This window comes from Diplotaxodon limnothrissa, linkage group LG19 (assembly GCF_057381915.1).
Source record: "Diplotaxodon limnothrissa isolate DT_005_m linkage group LG19, D_limnothrissa_male_GT1.1, whole genome shotgun sequence".
Classification (NCBI taxonomy): domain Eukaryota; kingdom Metazoa; phylum Chordata; class Actinopteri; order Cichliformes; family Cichlidae; genus Diplotaxodon; species Diplotaxodon limnothrissa.
The window spans coordinates 5,971,714-5,987,925 of record NC_140614.1 but is presented as its reverse complement, the minus strand read 5'-3'; the positions used below and the strand labels follow the sequence as shown (position 1 = coordinate 5,987,925).

Below are 16,212 nucleotides of genomic sequence, written 5' to 3'. Positions count from 1 at the left end.
AAAAGCCCTTATGTTGCCCTCCTCTCTCTTTGTGTAAATCTCTCTCGCTCCTCTTTCTTGCCAGGATGCCGCCAGCAAACATGTGAGGGAGCGGGGATAAAAAAAAAGGCAGTAAAGTGAATATTAAACAAATGACAGCGAAAGGGTCAAGCAAGCTGGCATGGTGTCATTTTGAGCAGTTTAGTTTTTTTTTCATTTAGCTCTGGTGGTTTCTTCTTTCCTCAAACCTCAAACTGCACCCCCGTACAGCTGAACTAAATTTAGTTTTCTTACAGCACTGAGTAATTACATATAAGTCCAATAGGTATTCTGTAACATCCACAGAGCGCTATTAGTGCTATTTTCTAGAGAAGTGAGAGTTGCTCAGGAAAAAAAAACATGTCCAATTCTGGTGAGTTGCAGGTTCAGCATTCATAGGACAATAATTTACTGCAGTTTCAATTTAAAAAGTCACTTTTAATTTGAAGGAATGACTGTGGCAATAATTATGTCCCATAACCTGATGGATCATTGCATACCACTCTGAGTTATTAAAAAAGAAGTTATATAACTAATGTAAGGCAAAAACATTTGACATGTTCAGTCAGTCAGTTGTGTGAGCGCCAAGACAGTAAATGTATCCGTTTTTGACATTCAGCAGAAATTGAACTATTAAAATAAACTGACGTCCTCGACTTCTCAGTGCTAACAAGACAGCAGTGAAACTGTCCTAGCTCATCCTCGTCTGAGCCAATCACGAGTGAAATGTCACCTTGTTGTAGCTGTAACTGCATCCCAGTGTCATTTTGAATGCTTTGAGCGACCATTTCCCCGAGCTTAGTGGAAATGGGATCAGCAGTTGGTGAGGTCTGCTGTACAGATTCTTTTTCCTTCTTTTTGTGCCTCAGTGTTGCTGGAGTTCCTGCTCATTGCTAATGGTGTTTACAGCTTCTTTGTATTTCCCATCTCCAGTGATTAGATGATGATTTATGTGATGATTTAGATTTGTGAACAGTGCAGTGACAACGTGTAAATATACAATCCTGGACATTGTGTCCCTGGAAGGTTCCATCAATACAAAATGCAAAAATACATGAAATACACGTACTTTCCCTCGTTCTCATCGAAAAATGTATCACTGATCAGCTCATAAATAAGTAATATGTAAAACTGATCAAGTTTGATCATTCTAGAAAATGTGAAAGCAGAAATTGTGAACTGAAAAAGCTGATTTTTGCTATAAAGAAGTGATTTTAATGTCTAGCTGCATCACACATCACAGCTCGACACTGAGCTCAAGGAGATCCACTGCCTCCTCCTTTATGGACTACTTGCACTAACACTTCCGCGTTCTATGTAGTCCTGCTCCAGTGCTTCCGGTGCGGTTAAACCATGGCGACGTTCTACACTCGATGCCTACAAGAGCTCCCAAAATTGAACATCACCGATGTTCATCGGATTTGCAGAGTGACGACTACCCCCGCCAGCAAATTAGATAAAGGATTTAAGTTATATGCTGCATCATATATACACAACTACGAAGGTAAGAAAACGTAAATTAACCGACAAAGAAACGCTAGCTAACGTCAAATGCAAACACTACGTTACTCCGCTATGTCCTTCATTTGATGTCAGTTCTCTACATTACATGTTTTCTTAAACGGTGTTTTATGTCGTCCTAAACTATAGTTGAGGTTTTCTTAACTAATGTCACTTTTGTTGTTAGACACTGTTATATTAGCGTTAGGTAGTTGGCTAACTATGGAGGTAGTTAACTACCTAATGCTACTCTTGCTAAGTGTAAAATATATATGTTTAAGACATGCTGAAATGAGTAATACAGAAATAATGCTAATGGTACTTGTATCTTTATTCAGTGTCCAATAAAGACAGGTTGTCAGGGGAGGTCGGTGTGAGAGCCCTGTGCTACAGGTCGATGAGGAAGAGTGAGGCACCACACAGACTAAGTGTAGGCAGGAAGCTGTGTAAAGTTGTTAATCCCCGTTCTGTGGGGTTCAGTTCATTTAAGCATTAGTTAAGTTCATTCCTAAAGGCCCATCAACTTGAATGTTTTCCTTGTCTCCCTGCTTTATCACTCCTAATTTGACTAGTCAGATAGTTAAATCAACGTGTGTTTGGGTGATCAGAAACATTTGACAACAAGTTAATACTGCAAATATACACAATCTAAGTTATTACAGTTATCAAGCATGGTTAAGTTGTTTTAATAGGGAGAGAAGGAAACACTAAGCATTCAGGAGGGTGCGTAACCATAACACTGAACTATGTTCCTGTTCAGCTCTTCCATGAAGATGTTACATTTTTAATTTTCGTTCTTTCTTCTTAGATTAAGCTTCTGGATTCATCGCCGGTGATACTGACACATAGCCAGTGCTCCTGTGTGGCAGGCGCTGTTATGTGCAATCACACAGTGGCACTGCTCTTCCAAACAGCACACTACTCACAACTCAGAGTGCCGGTTGTCCCCCCTGTGCATAGCTGCACGGAATCTGAACAGCAATGGCACAAGCCACGGACAGTGGTAATTTAAATGAGGTTAAAGTTTTTGAATTAGTCCATGTTTACATATGAACAGCAACACCATCCATAGTAAATGTGTCTTCTGTTAGGGTGTGAGGCCAGGACCCATCAACTCCATGATCTTCACTAAGCCAGTACCAAATAGGATGGCCCAGACTGGAGTACGGTAATTACATTTGTAAAATTTGGTTTCATGTGTTACAAATGTATGTTGCTATTTTTTTCATACATACATGTGTCAGAATAGGTATTAATTTACATACAACATTACACTTTCTGAAGACGGCTAACTCAGTCATGTACATATACATCCCAGTCTCTAACTTATGCACCACTGTTTTACACCTTTTAGTTTTTAGTTTAGTTGTTGTTCAGTATAATAACCTTCTCCCTTACATTATTGTCATTGATGTTTTCTTTAGGAGTGGCTTCTACAGAGGCATGGTGGGTCCGTTACCAGATCCCTGCTTGTTCAGAATAACGGAGGCATATGCAAAATTTAATATTGAGGACAGGCCACTTGTGACCACAATGAACATGAGACCTGACAAGCCCCTTGTGGAAAGTGCCTTTGGGCTGGTGCAGGAGGGCAGTGTTCTGTCATATCAGCAGCCGGTTTTGACAACCCGGTACATCACACTACACCGCGATGCACCACCAACACCGCACTTGCCTCTGGAGGGGTATGACATCTTGCCATCAGATTGTGTGTTTGTGTGCTCAGAAGAAGAGCTTCTGCATCTGAAAAGCTTGTCTGTAACTCTGGAAATGGCTCACAAAATAGAGGAAGCTACACGTGAGCAAAGCTCTTCGTCTGAGTGGCATCAGCTCCGCAGGCCCAGAGTGACTGCCTCTAGGTTTCGGGAGGTGTGTCACGTCAGAGGCCAGAGCTCGGCCGAGTCACTAGCAGAGCGTATATTGAAGGGAACAAGGCAGACAGCAGACATGAGGAGAGGAACTGAGATGGAGCCTGCAATAGCAGCAGAGTATAGTAGGCTAATGAATGTTAACTACTCACCCTTTGGTCTGGTCATTCACCCCATTGCTTGCTGCATCTCCTGATGGTGTTGTTTTTGACCCCAATGAATACCCCCAGTTTGGCTTCGTCGAATTCAAATGTCCCAATGTGCAAAACTTTATTGACTGCAAATATGTGCAGATGGAATGTGGTACCCCTAAACTAAAAAAGAGCCACGCATATTACTGGCAAGTGCAAGGACAACTGCTCATCAGTGGGATGCAGTGGTGTGACTTTGTTGTGTGGGCACAAGAGGACTACCTAGTGCAAAGAATATACATGGATACAGATGTGCACAATGCAATCAGAGAAAAGGCAGACTATTTCTTTTTTTACATATATATGCCAAGATACCTGTGTTTGAAAAAATGAACAGTGAAAACAGCAAAAAGAAAAACAGATCCTTCAGGCTGGCTGGAACAAAATAACTGATGTTTTATTTTCAATATATTTCATGAATTCTTTTGTTGTTACATGTTACTTTTATGTGACATCAATAAACTGTTATTTAAGCAATGGCATCAATTTAATTTTTAAAAACACACATTAAAACGTTGAATTTGTGCAGAACTTATTTACATGGTAAGTATTTAAAACTCCATGCCTAGCATACTGATATACATTTAGACAATAACACAACTGAACTGTAGAAAATGACAAATGGTATTTTTGATGTTACAAAAGTTCAATGTCACTTATGATTTTAAAACGATTTAGTGATTTACTTTATAATTTTGATAAATAGTTTTGTTGAATCTGAATAGTAATATAGTAATATAATTAAACAGTATTATTAACATTAAACATTTGCAATGAATTTGAATTATCAATAACTGAAACTCAACTATCGGCACTCAAGTACCAGTTCTGTAATCAAGTATTGTCAGCTGAGAAGGAAGAAATTCAACTGTAGTGGCCTCAGCTGCAGGTCATTTTCCATAAGTTACTTGTACTGGCACTGGTGTCTTGGGAAAAATCCATCTTGTCTCACTTAACCCATTTTTTAACTAATGCTGTGTTCTGGTAATTTGACAGCATACATGCCACTGCAAACAGTTGGTTGATATTATAAACATGTGACATGGTAATGATGCTATCAAAAAGTTTGTTCTGTTTGATCCTCCTAATGACTCGCTCCACATGTACCCTGAGTCTGGCTATGGCCTGCGTCTCCTTAACCTGGTATGCTGGCATCTGCTTCTGCTTAGATAGAAAAGGTGGGCAGTACACTTTGCATTTACAACAATCAGTGATTAGGAAGCCCTTATCTACCATCACTGCCATGTCTTCAGTCAACTTCTCAGCAATGCCTGATTGTTTGAATAGTTCCTTGTCACTAACCGAACCAGCATACAGATTAGAGATGAATGTCACTGGACCATGTGGAGCTATGCCAACCAGGGCTTTCATCGTACAGTGGGATTTGTACGAAGAGTACATTTCACTTTGGAGAAGTGGTGAGGATGGTGTCTGACACCTCAGCTCTGTACTGTCAAGGATCATCTGGGTGTCTGAGAAATCTTTGAATTCCTCAGGGAGGTAAGCTTGCACTTCTTCACGTGTAAGCCAGATGCACTGAGACCCCAGTGCAGTGGCAAGAAAATTTGTCCATGTTGCAATAATGCGGCTCACTGTGGACTGGTGTATGTTAAATCGGTGTGCCAGGTCCCTCTCCTTCAAACCAACTGACAGGAAAACCAGGAAAAGAAAAAACTCATCAATTGGCTGTAGCAGCTGCCTCTGGAAGGTGAAAACAAAAGGGAAAATGTTACTCCTTAAGCTATGAACTAGTAAAATTATTCTTTTCTTGGCTAAATGTTTTGTAATGGTTAGGCATACCATACTGTACCATGGGGTAAACAATGAGGTGCTGTAGTGCACAGGTGTATGTATGTAAAGGATACTGAGTCTAGCATACATACACCTGTGTATGTATGCTACTGTACATAAAGTAATGTTATTGTACATAAATACAATAACATTACACCTCTAGTTCTAACTACCAACAAACCCATAACCTACTGTTGATGTGCGTGCAGGTGTCAACACTTCTTCGTTCCGATTGGCAGCTGACTTGGCTCTTGAAACCCGGATCATTTTATAGATGCAAGGCTCAATCAAAACCCAGAATGCCATCAAATGATCATAGCTTGGAAATCTATTCACGAGAGAGACATACATCGTGTCAATCATTAATTAACATTACACACTGACATAAAAATAATGTGAACTGTGACAAATATGCTAATGGAATGCTGTATAAAATAGTCTGATTAAGAGTATTTGGTGTTGTATTTTACCTGTAGCATTAGGATATCGTTTAAATACTAAAGCATCTACATAAAACATACAATCAGCAGAGAAAAAGTAAATTTCTATTTTGTTTTCATTAAGACTGGAAAAACTTTCTAAATTTAACTGATGGTGACCTTGGTATATTTTAAACAGTTAGCTTGAATAGAACTTAGATGTACCTGGTATAGAATCGGATGTCAGTGTCGGAGCCAGCAAAACGCTGTAACCCAAATTCTCGCTGGACACGTAACTCCTGTATTTCCTTCCTCAGAGTCTCCACGTCTTTGGACAGGTCTTCTGCAGCTGATGCAGATATGTCCAATGCAGATGGCTCAGGGACTGAGCAGTAGTCATGATCTCCAGAGGTGTGGACTCGAGTCACATGACTTGGACTCGAGTCAGACTCGAGTCATTAATTTTATGACTTTAGACTTGACTTGAAAAAATGTTCTAAGACTTGTGACTTGACTTGGACTTTTACACCAATGACTTGGGACTTGAATTGGACTTGAACCGGTTTACTTGAAAAGACTTGATATTTTACCCCAAATATAAAATTTAGCATGCATATTATATAGAGATTGAAAATGTGACGTCATTCACGGGTAGAACCGCAAAGGATTCTGGGAACTCGTGGCAAGCGGTACTAGCGCACGCAGGCTTTCAATTAAAATCAGTTATACAGCGATAAAAAGAAACACAAAAATGTCAAGAAGCTGTTGTATTATTAACTGCAATAGCCGGTCGCATGACAGCCACGGGAAGCCGACGGGTAAAGAGATCGGTTGTTATCGGATTACGTCGTTGAAGAGAAATTGTTCATGTTTCCGAAGTAACAAAGACGCGACGGATGGCCTGGATTGCAGCCATTCAAAGATCAAATATAACGTCCCAGAACACTCCAGCTCACATGTTAGTCTGCTCCAAGCATTTACACGAAGGTCAGTGTTTTTTAGTAGTTAATACGTCATTTTTCTTAACATAATTGGTGATATAGGTTACAAGCAAGTCTGGCGCTGAACAGAAATTGTCGCGCTATGCTCCTTTATTTATTGTGCATAAATAGTGAATTGTCCTGACACAATATTGTGTTTCGCTTCTGTTATTATGGTACATTGACAAAAATATATACTTTTATTCACAGGATAAAACAGGTTTTTTGTATCACTAATTGCCCAGTACGATTACAGCATCCAATATTATTGTCACTGCTACATTTCTGTGATGGGTACCAGAAATTATTTCCACTACTAATTAATTACCGTTGAGCTCAAAGGTCCTATTAATAAACGGTTAAGGAATGTGTATTTATGAAGACGATTTGTGAGACTGGTAAACTTATGATACGTACGATGGTCTTTCGTTCTACACGGTGCATTTCAAGGTCCTGTACCCATCCGTCGGTAAACTGTACCTGGGCTTGTTGCAGTGACCTGAAGTTACTAAACTTCATGAGTGTGTGCACTCACTCCAAGAACCGTATGATTATAAATATGCATATAAATATGCTAAGATGAGATAGCTGACTTCATCTAACTAGCAAATGTTGTCCAGGCTACGTTGGTGATACAGTTTTTTTTAATGTGTATGATATTTTTGTCATGCGATTTTAAAGCTGGTCCTACAACCACATCCAAGAATAACATGCAGCTTATCTCAGAACTGTCGGTGAAAATTATTCTTGGAGCTAGGTTTAATTGAGCTGCATTTTAAAGAGGTGCAATTTCACAATTTGTGTATATTTTCTAAGTTCACTATTTTGTCATGTGTTGAGAAAAACACAGATTTAAAAATTACATGGTCTAATATTTACATTTAGCATAACTGCAACATTATTTTTTCGTTTGTTTTTTTTAAAGACTCGAAAGGACTTGAAATTCAAAGTTTCAGACTTGTGACTTGACTCGGACTTTTACACCAGTGACTTGAGACTCGACTCTGACTTGCCTGACATTACTTGAGACTTGACTTGAGACTTGAGGATAAAGACTTGAGACTTACTTGAGACTTGCAAAACAATGACTTGGTCCCACCTCTGATGATCTCTTGTAAGACTGTGCTCTTCTTGATCGTCAGGAGGAACTAGTTCAGGGCGTCGCTCCGTTCTCTCCCAAACACTACGCCGCGGTGGTTCAACTTTATAGCCATTCCACTCAAAAAGTGTTGGTACAGCACCTTTAATAAGCCGCCTTCGACCATCGAGGGTTGTTGGCTCTATGAGTTGATCACTGGCAAAGTGTCTGCAGCAGACCCTGGTGTGAGAGGTAATCGTGAAATGATCCCGGCGTATATTTACCAGCCATTGTCTTCTCAAGTCGGAATGGGTCGGAAAGGCATGAAAACTTAGTATGCCGTTAAATTTGGCTGAAGCTGAACAAAGTGGGACACAGCAATGCTCGGAGTATTTCTTCTCCTGTTTTTGAAAATGTTCTGTTTTAAATACTTTCCTTTTTATACTCATTCTGAAGCGACATTAGCATAGCTACCGATAGATAAGCAAACGTACCGGAAACGCACAAGCGGTACTATTTGGAAACGGAAATACGTCACATGCCCTAGTGCAAGTAGTCTATTCTGACTTCATCCACTAATCCCTCTCTTTCTCCATCCTCCTTTCCCTCCTTTCTTTACATCTGAATATTTTTCCTCTTCCCTTCCTCCCCTTTTTCCTCCAGTTGCCATTTCTCTCACACATCCCTCTTTTCCCTCTTCATCTACACCTTCTACACCTACTGACTTCTCTCTTATTTTTCTCCATTCCCTTTTTCCTCTACTACAACTTAATTGTCTTGGATTGATTTCACCTTTTCCTCCCTTTTCTCCTCTTTTCTATTGCAATCTTCTCCCATTCTGTTCTGTTTCTCCCATTTCCTCGACTTCTGTCCATCCATCTCTCGACCTTTATCCTCTTTCCTTTTATCCAGCCCTTTCTCTGCCCCTTCGTTCCTTTTCTCCTATCACTTCACGCTTGACCTCTTTACCCTCCCCCTACCTCTCCCTTCTCCTCTTTTATCTTCTCTCTGTCATCCATATCTCCTTTTATACCTTCAGCTTCTCTTTTCCACAGTCCCTTATCATCACCCCATCACTCCCTCTCTTTATCCTCTTATCTCTCTTTTCTCTCTCCTCTCTCTCCCCCACCTCTCACACTCACATCTTTCTCCTCTGATTGCTCTCCCCCTCTTCCCCTTATCATCATTATCTGTTCTCTCCATGCTCTCCTCTCCTCTCTGTCATCACTTACCTTCACTAAAAATAAATGCATGCTGTTAGTGTGTGTGTGTGTTTGTGTTGATGTTTGTGTATTTAATAGAATATGACAGATAAGAAGTGACACATGTTGTGTTGTTGCGTGACTCATTAATGCTAGCATTGTCAAAGTGCCCCCACCCACAGTTGTAGTAGATGTTTGTAGTTTATATTTGTAGTAAATGTTTCTTTGAGCTTTTAAAAATGTAAAGGAATATTGCACAATGTTTCAGTACCACTAAGCCTTTATTTCCTTTTGTACAAAAGGAAATATTTATCAAGTATTTTTGGAGGGTTTGAGGTCATGTGGTCTGTTACTGTACATAATAACATATACATTATCTCTTCATATCCGTTTTAACTGGCAACAGAGAAAAACATTCAAAAATTCTGAAGATTAATTGATTTTATTGTTTAATTAAATCTAAATCCAGCACCACAGGTTCATTTTTAATTACAAACCTGCAAATTTAGCCTTTTCAACCTCATGTTTTTCTAAACAGTTTTCTCTTTCACATTTAAATTTTTTAGTAGGGCTTGAATGGTTTCTGCTAAAATATAATTTATTAGATGTGGTTATAATTGATCACATTCTTCTGCAGGATGAACGGATAATCAGTAAAAAAGTATTATAAAAGGACAAACTGAATGTGTGTGTGTGTGTGTGTGTGTGTGTGTGTGTGTATAAACAGAGCAGTAACTAGGTAGCTATAGCTTGACAACTCTATTTATAATACTGCCCATCTGTCTCTGTTACATTAGAAAATTAGTGTGCATGCATGTGTATTTGTGTGTGTGCACGCGCTGCTGTCTTGGCTTGCTGAAAGCCCGACATCTGCCCTACTGTCACCATACCCAGTGACACACAGTTCAATGCACACGAGTTCAGATCACGAGGCTGGACTGTGAGGACACTGTAGTAATTAGCAAAACTTTTAAATCTCGAGCATAAATAGAGGCGCCTGGGAGACATCTGGTTGTAGATGTAAATGAATTTTATAATGACGTCACACTGGAGTAGTTGACATTCTTTTCACAGTTTCTTATGACCTGATTCAGCTGTGTGTTCAATGTGAAAACCTACTTTTGACTCAAATGCAGCATTTTAGTTACTTAGAAGGAATTCATTTTAATATCAAGGTAGTTTTATACCTTTATTTTTTGTATTTTCTCCTAAAGTTTATTTAAAATTTAAAACCGTTAACAAATTTAAAGGAATGTTTTACCTCAAGACATTGTACCCAAATACATTGTAAGCGAGACAACAAATACATTACCTAAAAAGAAAGTATAAGAAAACCTCTGATAAAATCAAGTTGTTTAAAAGTTTCAAGCTAGGCTTGTGCAGCTGGAGGGGAGAAAAAATGGATCCATTCAGAGGTCTCATGAGTGTTTTTGTTGTAAACGGTCTGGATGGTAGATAATATGGTACACTATTTGTGATTTACATAGATTCTGTGGTTTGCAGCTACTTATTCTGTCACCTTTGCTTTCTTTTCCATTACCTAAAATCTCTTCGATAAATTGTTATGGTGCTCGCTGCAGTGTTACATTTTGGCTACAGATGACTGTTTATTATAGAATCCAGTTCCAATAAATCAAAGTGAAGATGATGCTTAACAGCTGAAGTAGCGGCAAGGAGCCAAAGGGGAGATGGGGCCGAAAGAAAGAAAGCATGAACAGAGTGAGGCAAAGGAGGAGGAGAAGTTGAATCCTCACCTCTTTGGCCCAGTACTAGTGAGGCACCGTGAGAAAATGTGTTGTTGTTTGCTTCGAATTGTGTTAGGAGCTGCAGTGTGAATGTGAGCATGAATGGATGTCTGTCTGTGTTAACCCTGCCATAGATGTGCTATCTGTCCAGGGGATCCATTGCCTCCTGTCCTATGACAGCTGCGATAAGCCCCATGTGACCCTGATCTTGATACATATTTAAGAGGATGGATGGATTTATTAAAGTAAAATACTTCACTCTGGAGACTTAGTATTGCACTCCTACAGAGTTGCCATCAAAGGCAATACACCATTTCAAGTGAGATCCTGAATGGTACACTTCTTGCGTCTTTAATAATGTGGGTCAAGCTAGTAATGCTGAGCACTACAGTTGCCACAGCGTTGGTAGGTTCAGATTTCTGTATCCTCCTTATCTGATAAAGACCCATGGCTTTTAAACCCCATTGCCTCTTTAACAGGGTTTAGGTTATAATGTGTAACTGTATACCATTCTAATCTTCCATCCCTTATCTCACACTTTATTGGCTGATCTTGTAGTCTTGAGAGTTTCAGAGTCTTTGTGTAGGTCATTGAACAATAACTGGCTAATTTAAATGTTGCTTATTTCCAGTGTGTGTCTCTGTGTGCCATGTTAGCTTTGCATGTGCCTGTTATGACGAGGAGGGGAAACGGGGACTTAAAACATTGTGTGAACAGTGTTAATTGGGGTGTCTACTGCCAGCTCCCTGCTGCTTTCCAAAAAGCTAGGGTTTTTTTCTTTTTGAACATGAATCATTTGTTACCGAGATGGACCAGGAAACTGCCGACTTGGAACGCTCATTTTGCTAACAGCCATGGGATATCCATCTGGGACTGAGAGCTGATTGATTTAATCAATCACAGCGTTCAGTGTGCTATAATAATTTGTGTACACCAGTCAGGAATGCCTTGAGGGATTTTCATTATATCTGGCACAAATGACCACTCGGATTCAAAGATGAAGCTATTAAAATTTGGTATTTAAAGGTGAAGGTCACTGTGACCTCATAAAACCACAACTGAAGAATTCATTCAGTGTTATCACAGCATTTCAGGATAAGTTAAAAATGATTAAGTGTTTTGGAATTTTATATCCAAATGGTCAAAGGTCAAGTCTGGATAGGCATGGATATGAAATGCCGTTTGAATGGTTGCTGTGGGCGTAAAACTGGGAGGTGGTATTTTTGTTACTATTTGGTCAGAGAAGTCCTGGTGTGTTGATTTGCTCCAGGATGATGGTGTTTATCACAAGTCTCAAAGCTGGGATTATCAGCTTCCATTGAAACATGGTCTGGTATTAGCGGATCCAGTTCTTTTCAGCAAAACACTTCCTTTTCAATCTGCACAGCACAGCAACTATAAACAATGAAGAGAGCGCGTGCATGCAAGCAAAGTTGTCATATCAACCTCCAGGCTGATCATTTTTGTGGTTTCTTTCAGCCAGTGTCGAAAATGAACATCAGATTCATTCATGCAAAAATGACTTCAGTGATCATGTTCATCATTCCAGTATAACTATTATCAAGAATCAGTGTAAAGATAAAGAAGATGAACAACAGATGTAGAATTTAAGAAACAATCTTTTAGCAACAGTTACCTTTGTGTGTGTTAATATACTCTGCAATCTCTGATTGAAAGGAGACTACAGCTGTGGTTTTGTTTCCTGCTGAGACCGTGTGCATGTGTGGGGTATGGATCTCGTTACCTAAGGTGCCCAGATATTAAATCATACTCACACACGCGCTCCTCGCAGCCTTCATATTGATTTATATTGACCCATGGTTGTGTGGTGGGCCGGTCGTTAAATTAACACACCGTTGGAGAAACTGATGACTCCACCAGACCACAAACTCAGCCAAGTGTGTGTGTGCGTGTGTGTGTGTATGAGAATAAAGGGTGAGGACAAAGAAAGTGCTCACCTGAGGTCATGCTCCTTTTCCGACACACACACCCTCCACCCCCTCTTTCTGGATGAGTGGATTGCCCACAGAATCACTTCCAGACCAGAAAGCTCAGCTCATTTCTTAGCTGAAGGATTGTGGGAAACGTTCCGGCTCCTCTGGGGAAAACTGAGCACTTTTACCTGCGCATTCATCTTCAGCGCATGTTAGCATGCCACGTCCCATTTATAACGAGCAGGATAAGAGCTAAGTGTCCTGGATATGAGAAAGTGGAACATGAGGGCTGGGATGTGCTGATAGGAAGCAGCGTGTTTGCTGCTTAGTTTAACAAGCGCTCTATGTCTTTCTTTAAGTTTAGGATTAGAGAAGCTTGGATAAGCAGAAAAACGTGTGTGGTGGATGGATGTTACTTACCTATAAACCTTAAATATGTGAATCTAAGCAGCTGATTGGGTCTTTGTTTTGCTAAAATATTAAAACTTCCTCTAGATCAGTGTATGCTGACCAACCCCCACCATTGGATATGAGTCGTCAACATAGAGGAATTCTTCCCAATAATTCTTTTAGATTATTTTATTTAAGCATCCATTCCAGTCCTGAAGAGGTAAAACACAACAAACACAGCAAATATTAGAGCGATGTCAAACTAACATTTTGCTAGCAGAATATTCTTTTTTTGTCCCATAATCTTTTCAAAACGCCTCAAATTTCTATTGCCACATCTCGAGGTTCACAGCTCGAGGCTAGTAAATGTTAATGCAGAGTGCTGAATAAAACATTAATGACTTGCAATTTAAAGACACAATCCCCAGAGCTTTATTTATCCCTCTTCTTGAGTGGACGACAGTCTGTGAAGAAAATATTCCTCATTTTCCCCAGCAGCAGACTGTTAACGTCTTTAGCGCCTTTAATCTGATTTCCTCGATCCTGCCGATGCCGCCGCATCAGCACCTTAATTATCTTAATGGGAATAACATGTTTAACAGTGAACGTTTGTACCCAGTTTGGTTGCTTTTCAGGACAAGTGAACGCCCCATTCAGGCGTCTTTTTATTAAACTGCTCAGGCCAAGGATCTCCACACATAGTTGCAGATTGCTGTGAATCAATCAGAACAGAAGGAATATTTATTTATTTCTTTTTTTGGTTGTGACTTTGGGTGTTTTACTCAGTGCAACAATCCTCATGTGTGTGTTGAACAAAGTGGGATTTATTGGGGGTGTTTTTTCTTTCTCAGAGTTATTTATGTGTCTTTGTTCCATTATTGAACGCACCAGCTTTGCATAACTGGAACGCTTAATATTGTTTTTCACTGCAGCTTTTCACAGTAGGAAAATGCTTTTGATTTGGGATGCAACAAAATAAATTTAAGCTTATGAAAGGGTAAAAAAACCCTACAAACAAAATAACAAATCACCTCCATGATAACTGTTTAGATGACTTTTATTGGATAGAAAAATGACCAAAACGCATTGTTAAACAGGCATGGAACACGAATCGTTGTGCCATTTATCATCATCAGCTTCGACTTTCACAGGGGGCAGAAAGAAAATAACGCATGTCCCTGACTGGTAAAATAAGAGTTAAAAATAGCCAATGATTGACTTTCACTCATTGAACTAGCTTCCTGTCCCACTCCCACAGCAGATGGTTATCGTGGCAATAAAATGACTGTGGCAGTTGGCCAGTGAGCAGAGAGACAGGTAGCAGGAGAAACCGTGAAACTGCTGTGATAGATAAGAAAAAGAGAGAGAGAGATCGAAATTGAGCAATGTGAGAGGAGCTGAGCTATAGTGTGTGTGTGTGTGTGTGTGTGTGTGTGTGTGTGTGTGTGTGTGTGTGTGTCAGTCAGGATATTAGATCATATCACAGCAGGACGAGTCCTGTCTGATCTCAACATGCAAACATGAACTCCACTGTTAACTTCCTTTCCTTCAGGTCCTGTGTGTGTGTGTGTGTGTGTGTGTGTGTGTGTATTTTGTGTTCCATCCTGTTGAGAATCAAATGTCCTCACAAGGACGCACAGATGTACAGGGTGGTGGCATTTTTGGCAATGGCCTTTGGGGGTTATTTTAAGGTCAGGTGATGAGAGATTCAGGGCACAGAAAAAAAGAGTAAATATGAGTTGCATCATCATCAGCTAGTAGAGGAGAAAAATGTCCAAATTATTTATCGGATTGGACTTCAAATTACTGTCCTAAAAGTTACAAAGCCCATCACTATGTTCTACATGGATCGATTTGGCAGTTTTACGTTGTTACGGATGGCCTTCCTGACACAAACCCAAAGAGGATCTGTGTCTCCAGCTACACTTTGGAGCCATTACATATAAAGATCAAAACTAGTGTGGAAAATATATACAGCAAAATATTGGCAAACACTTTCACCACTGGACAAATTGCCAGGCTTTTTAATGATATTTACTAATCTTTAAGACCCCTAAAATATTTGGTGTTATGAATATGAACACAGTGAATAGATCAAAAGAAAGGAGAGGATTTCTGCTTTCATACACAAAGTACCCCCCAAATATTTTATTGTATATTCATTCATTTATTTTTAATCATCAGCTGATTGTTTCTCATTCATTAAAAAAAGAACAAAACATCAATAGCAACAAAAAAAAAAACCAGCTTAAAAATGAGAAAAGAGCGTTTTTGTCAAAGAATAGCCGAGATACTCAGTGCATTCAGCTTAATTATGCCGTTCTGACATCTCAAAATTCAGCAGTTTGAATCAACTTAAGATATTATATCTGCTTCATTTCTCATGAAATAACAAGGGAACAGGCACACCTGGCTATCAAACTGTTTGTCTGATTAATTGTGAGTCCGATTAAATGTGGGACTGTGTCTAAAAGTTGCTGTTATGACCAATTTGTTTAGTAAACTCCTCCTTGAATTAAAACTGAAAGTCTGTACTTCAATCACATCTTGATTGTTGGATTTAAAATCCTCAGTGGTGATGTGCAGGTGTTGTTTTCCAAGAAAGAACGCATCCAGAGTAGAAATGCCTCATGCTGTCAATAAGAGACGTCGGTATTTGTAAATGCTAACACTGCTGATGCTAATTTGCTATTCATGATTCATTTTTGGATTGCAGAACTTAAGAAGTATAATCCAAAACTTATGCTTCCATATCCAAGAGTAAAGCAAAAACATGTAAAGTTGCGACCCTGTCAACCTTGACTAAAACCTCATTGACATAAATGGCTTTGGTAAATAGTGCACATAGAACTTTTGAGACCTTTTTAGCTCATTTCATGTTCTGAACCATTAAAATTCCACTTCAGAAACCGTCATCTTTCCAGTTTTGTGCTTTTTGTTCAGTGTTTCAATGTTCAGTTTTCTGTGAAACATGAAAGTCTGATGTGTCGCTGCCAAGTTAATGTGCGTTAAGTGCAGAGAAGCAGATCAGGAACACCCAGCGTCTGCAGAGGAGTTATATGGCTGTGACTCAGAGAAACATTCGGACGAGGCGTT

General features: G+C 39.5%; 3 protein-coding genes across 4 annotated transcripts in view; 2 read left to right on the top strand and 1 right to left on the bottom strand.

Moving 5' to 3' along the window:
- arhgap5 (Rho GTPase activating protein 5) overlaps positions 1-16,212 on the top strand; it is a 61,194-nt gene that overhangs the window by 30,068 nt on the left and 14,914 nt on the right. The gene's annotated exons all lie outside the window — the stretch shown is intronic.
- Positions 1,189-3,953, top strand: LOC146611593 (uncharacterized). Of its 2 annotated transcripts, XM_085342687.1 has the most exons (5): positions 1,189-1,522; positions 1,857-1,948; positions 2,327-2,521; positions 2,610-2,686; positions 2,943-3,953. In XM_085342687.1, exons 1-5 carry the CDS (start codon positions 1,372-1,374, stop codon positions 3,580-3,582), a joined length of 1,155 nt encoding a protein of 384 aa, XP_085198813.1. In that variant the 5' UTR covers positions 1,189-1,371; the 3' UTR covers positions 3,583-3,953. The 2 variants fall into 2 exon arrangements, with proteins under 2 accessions (XP_085198813.1, XP_085198812.1); XM_085342686.1 differs by lacking the exon at positions 1,857-1,948 and having other exon boundaries at positions 1,428-1,522.
- Positions 4,355-8,864, bottom strand: LOC146611592 (uncharacterized). The gene is made up of 4 exons (XM_085343500.1): positions 8,826-8,864; positions 6,013-6,236; positions 5,561-5,696; positions 4,355-5,278 (listed from the first exon to the last, which is right to left on the bottom strand). Exons 1-4 carry the CDS (start codon positions 8,862-8,864, stop codon positions 4,526-4,528), a joined length of 1,152 nt encoding a protein of 383 aa, XP_085199626.1. The 3' UTR covers positions 4,355-4,525.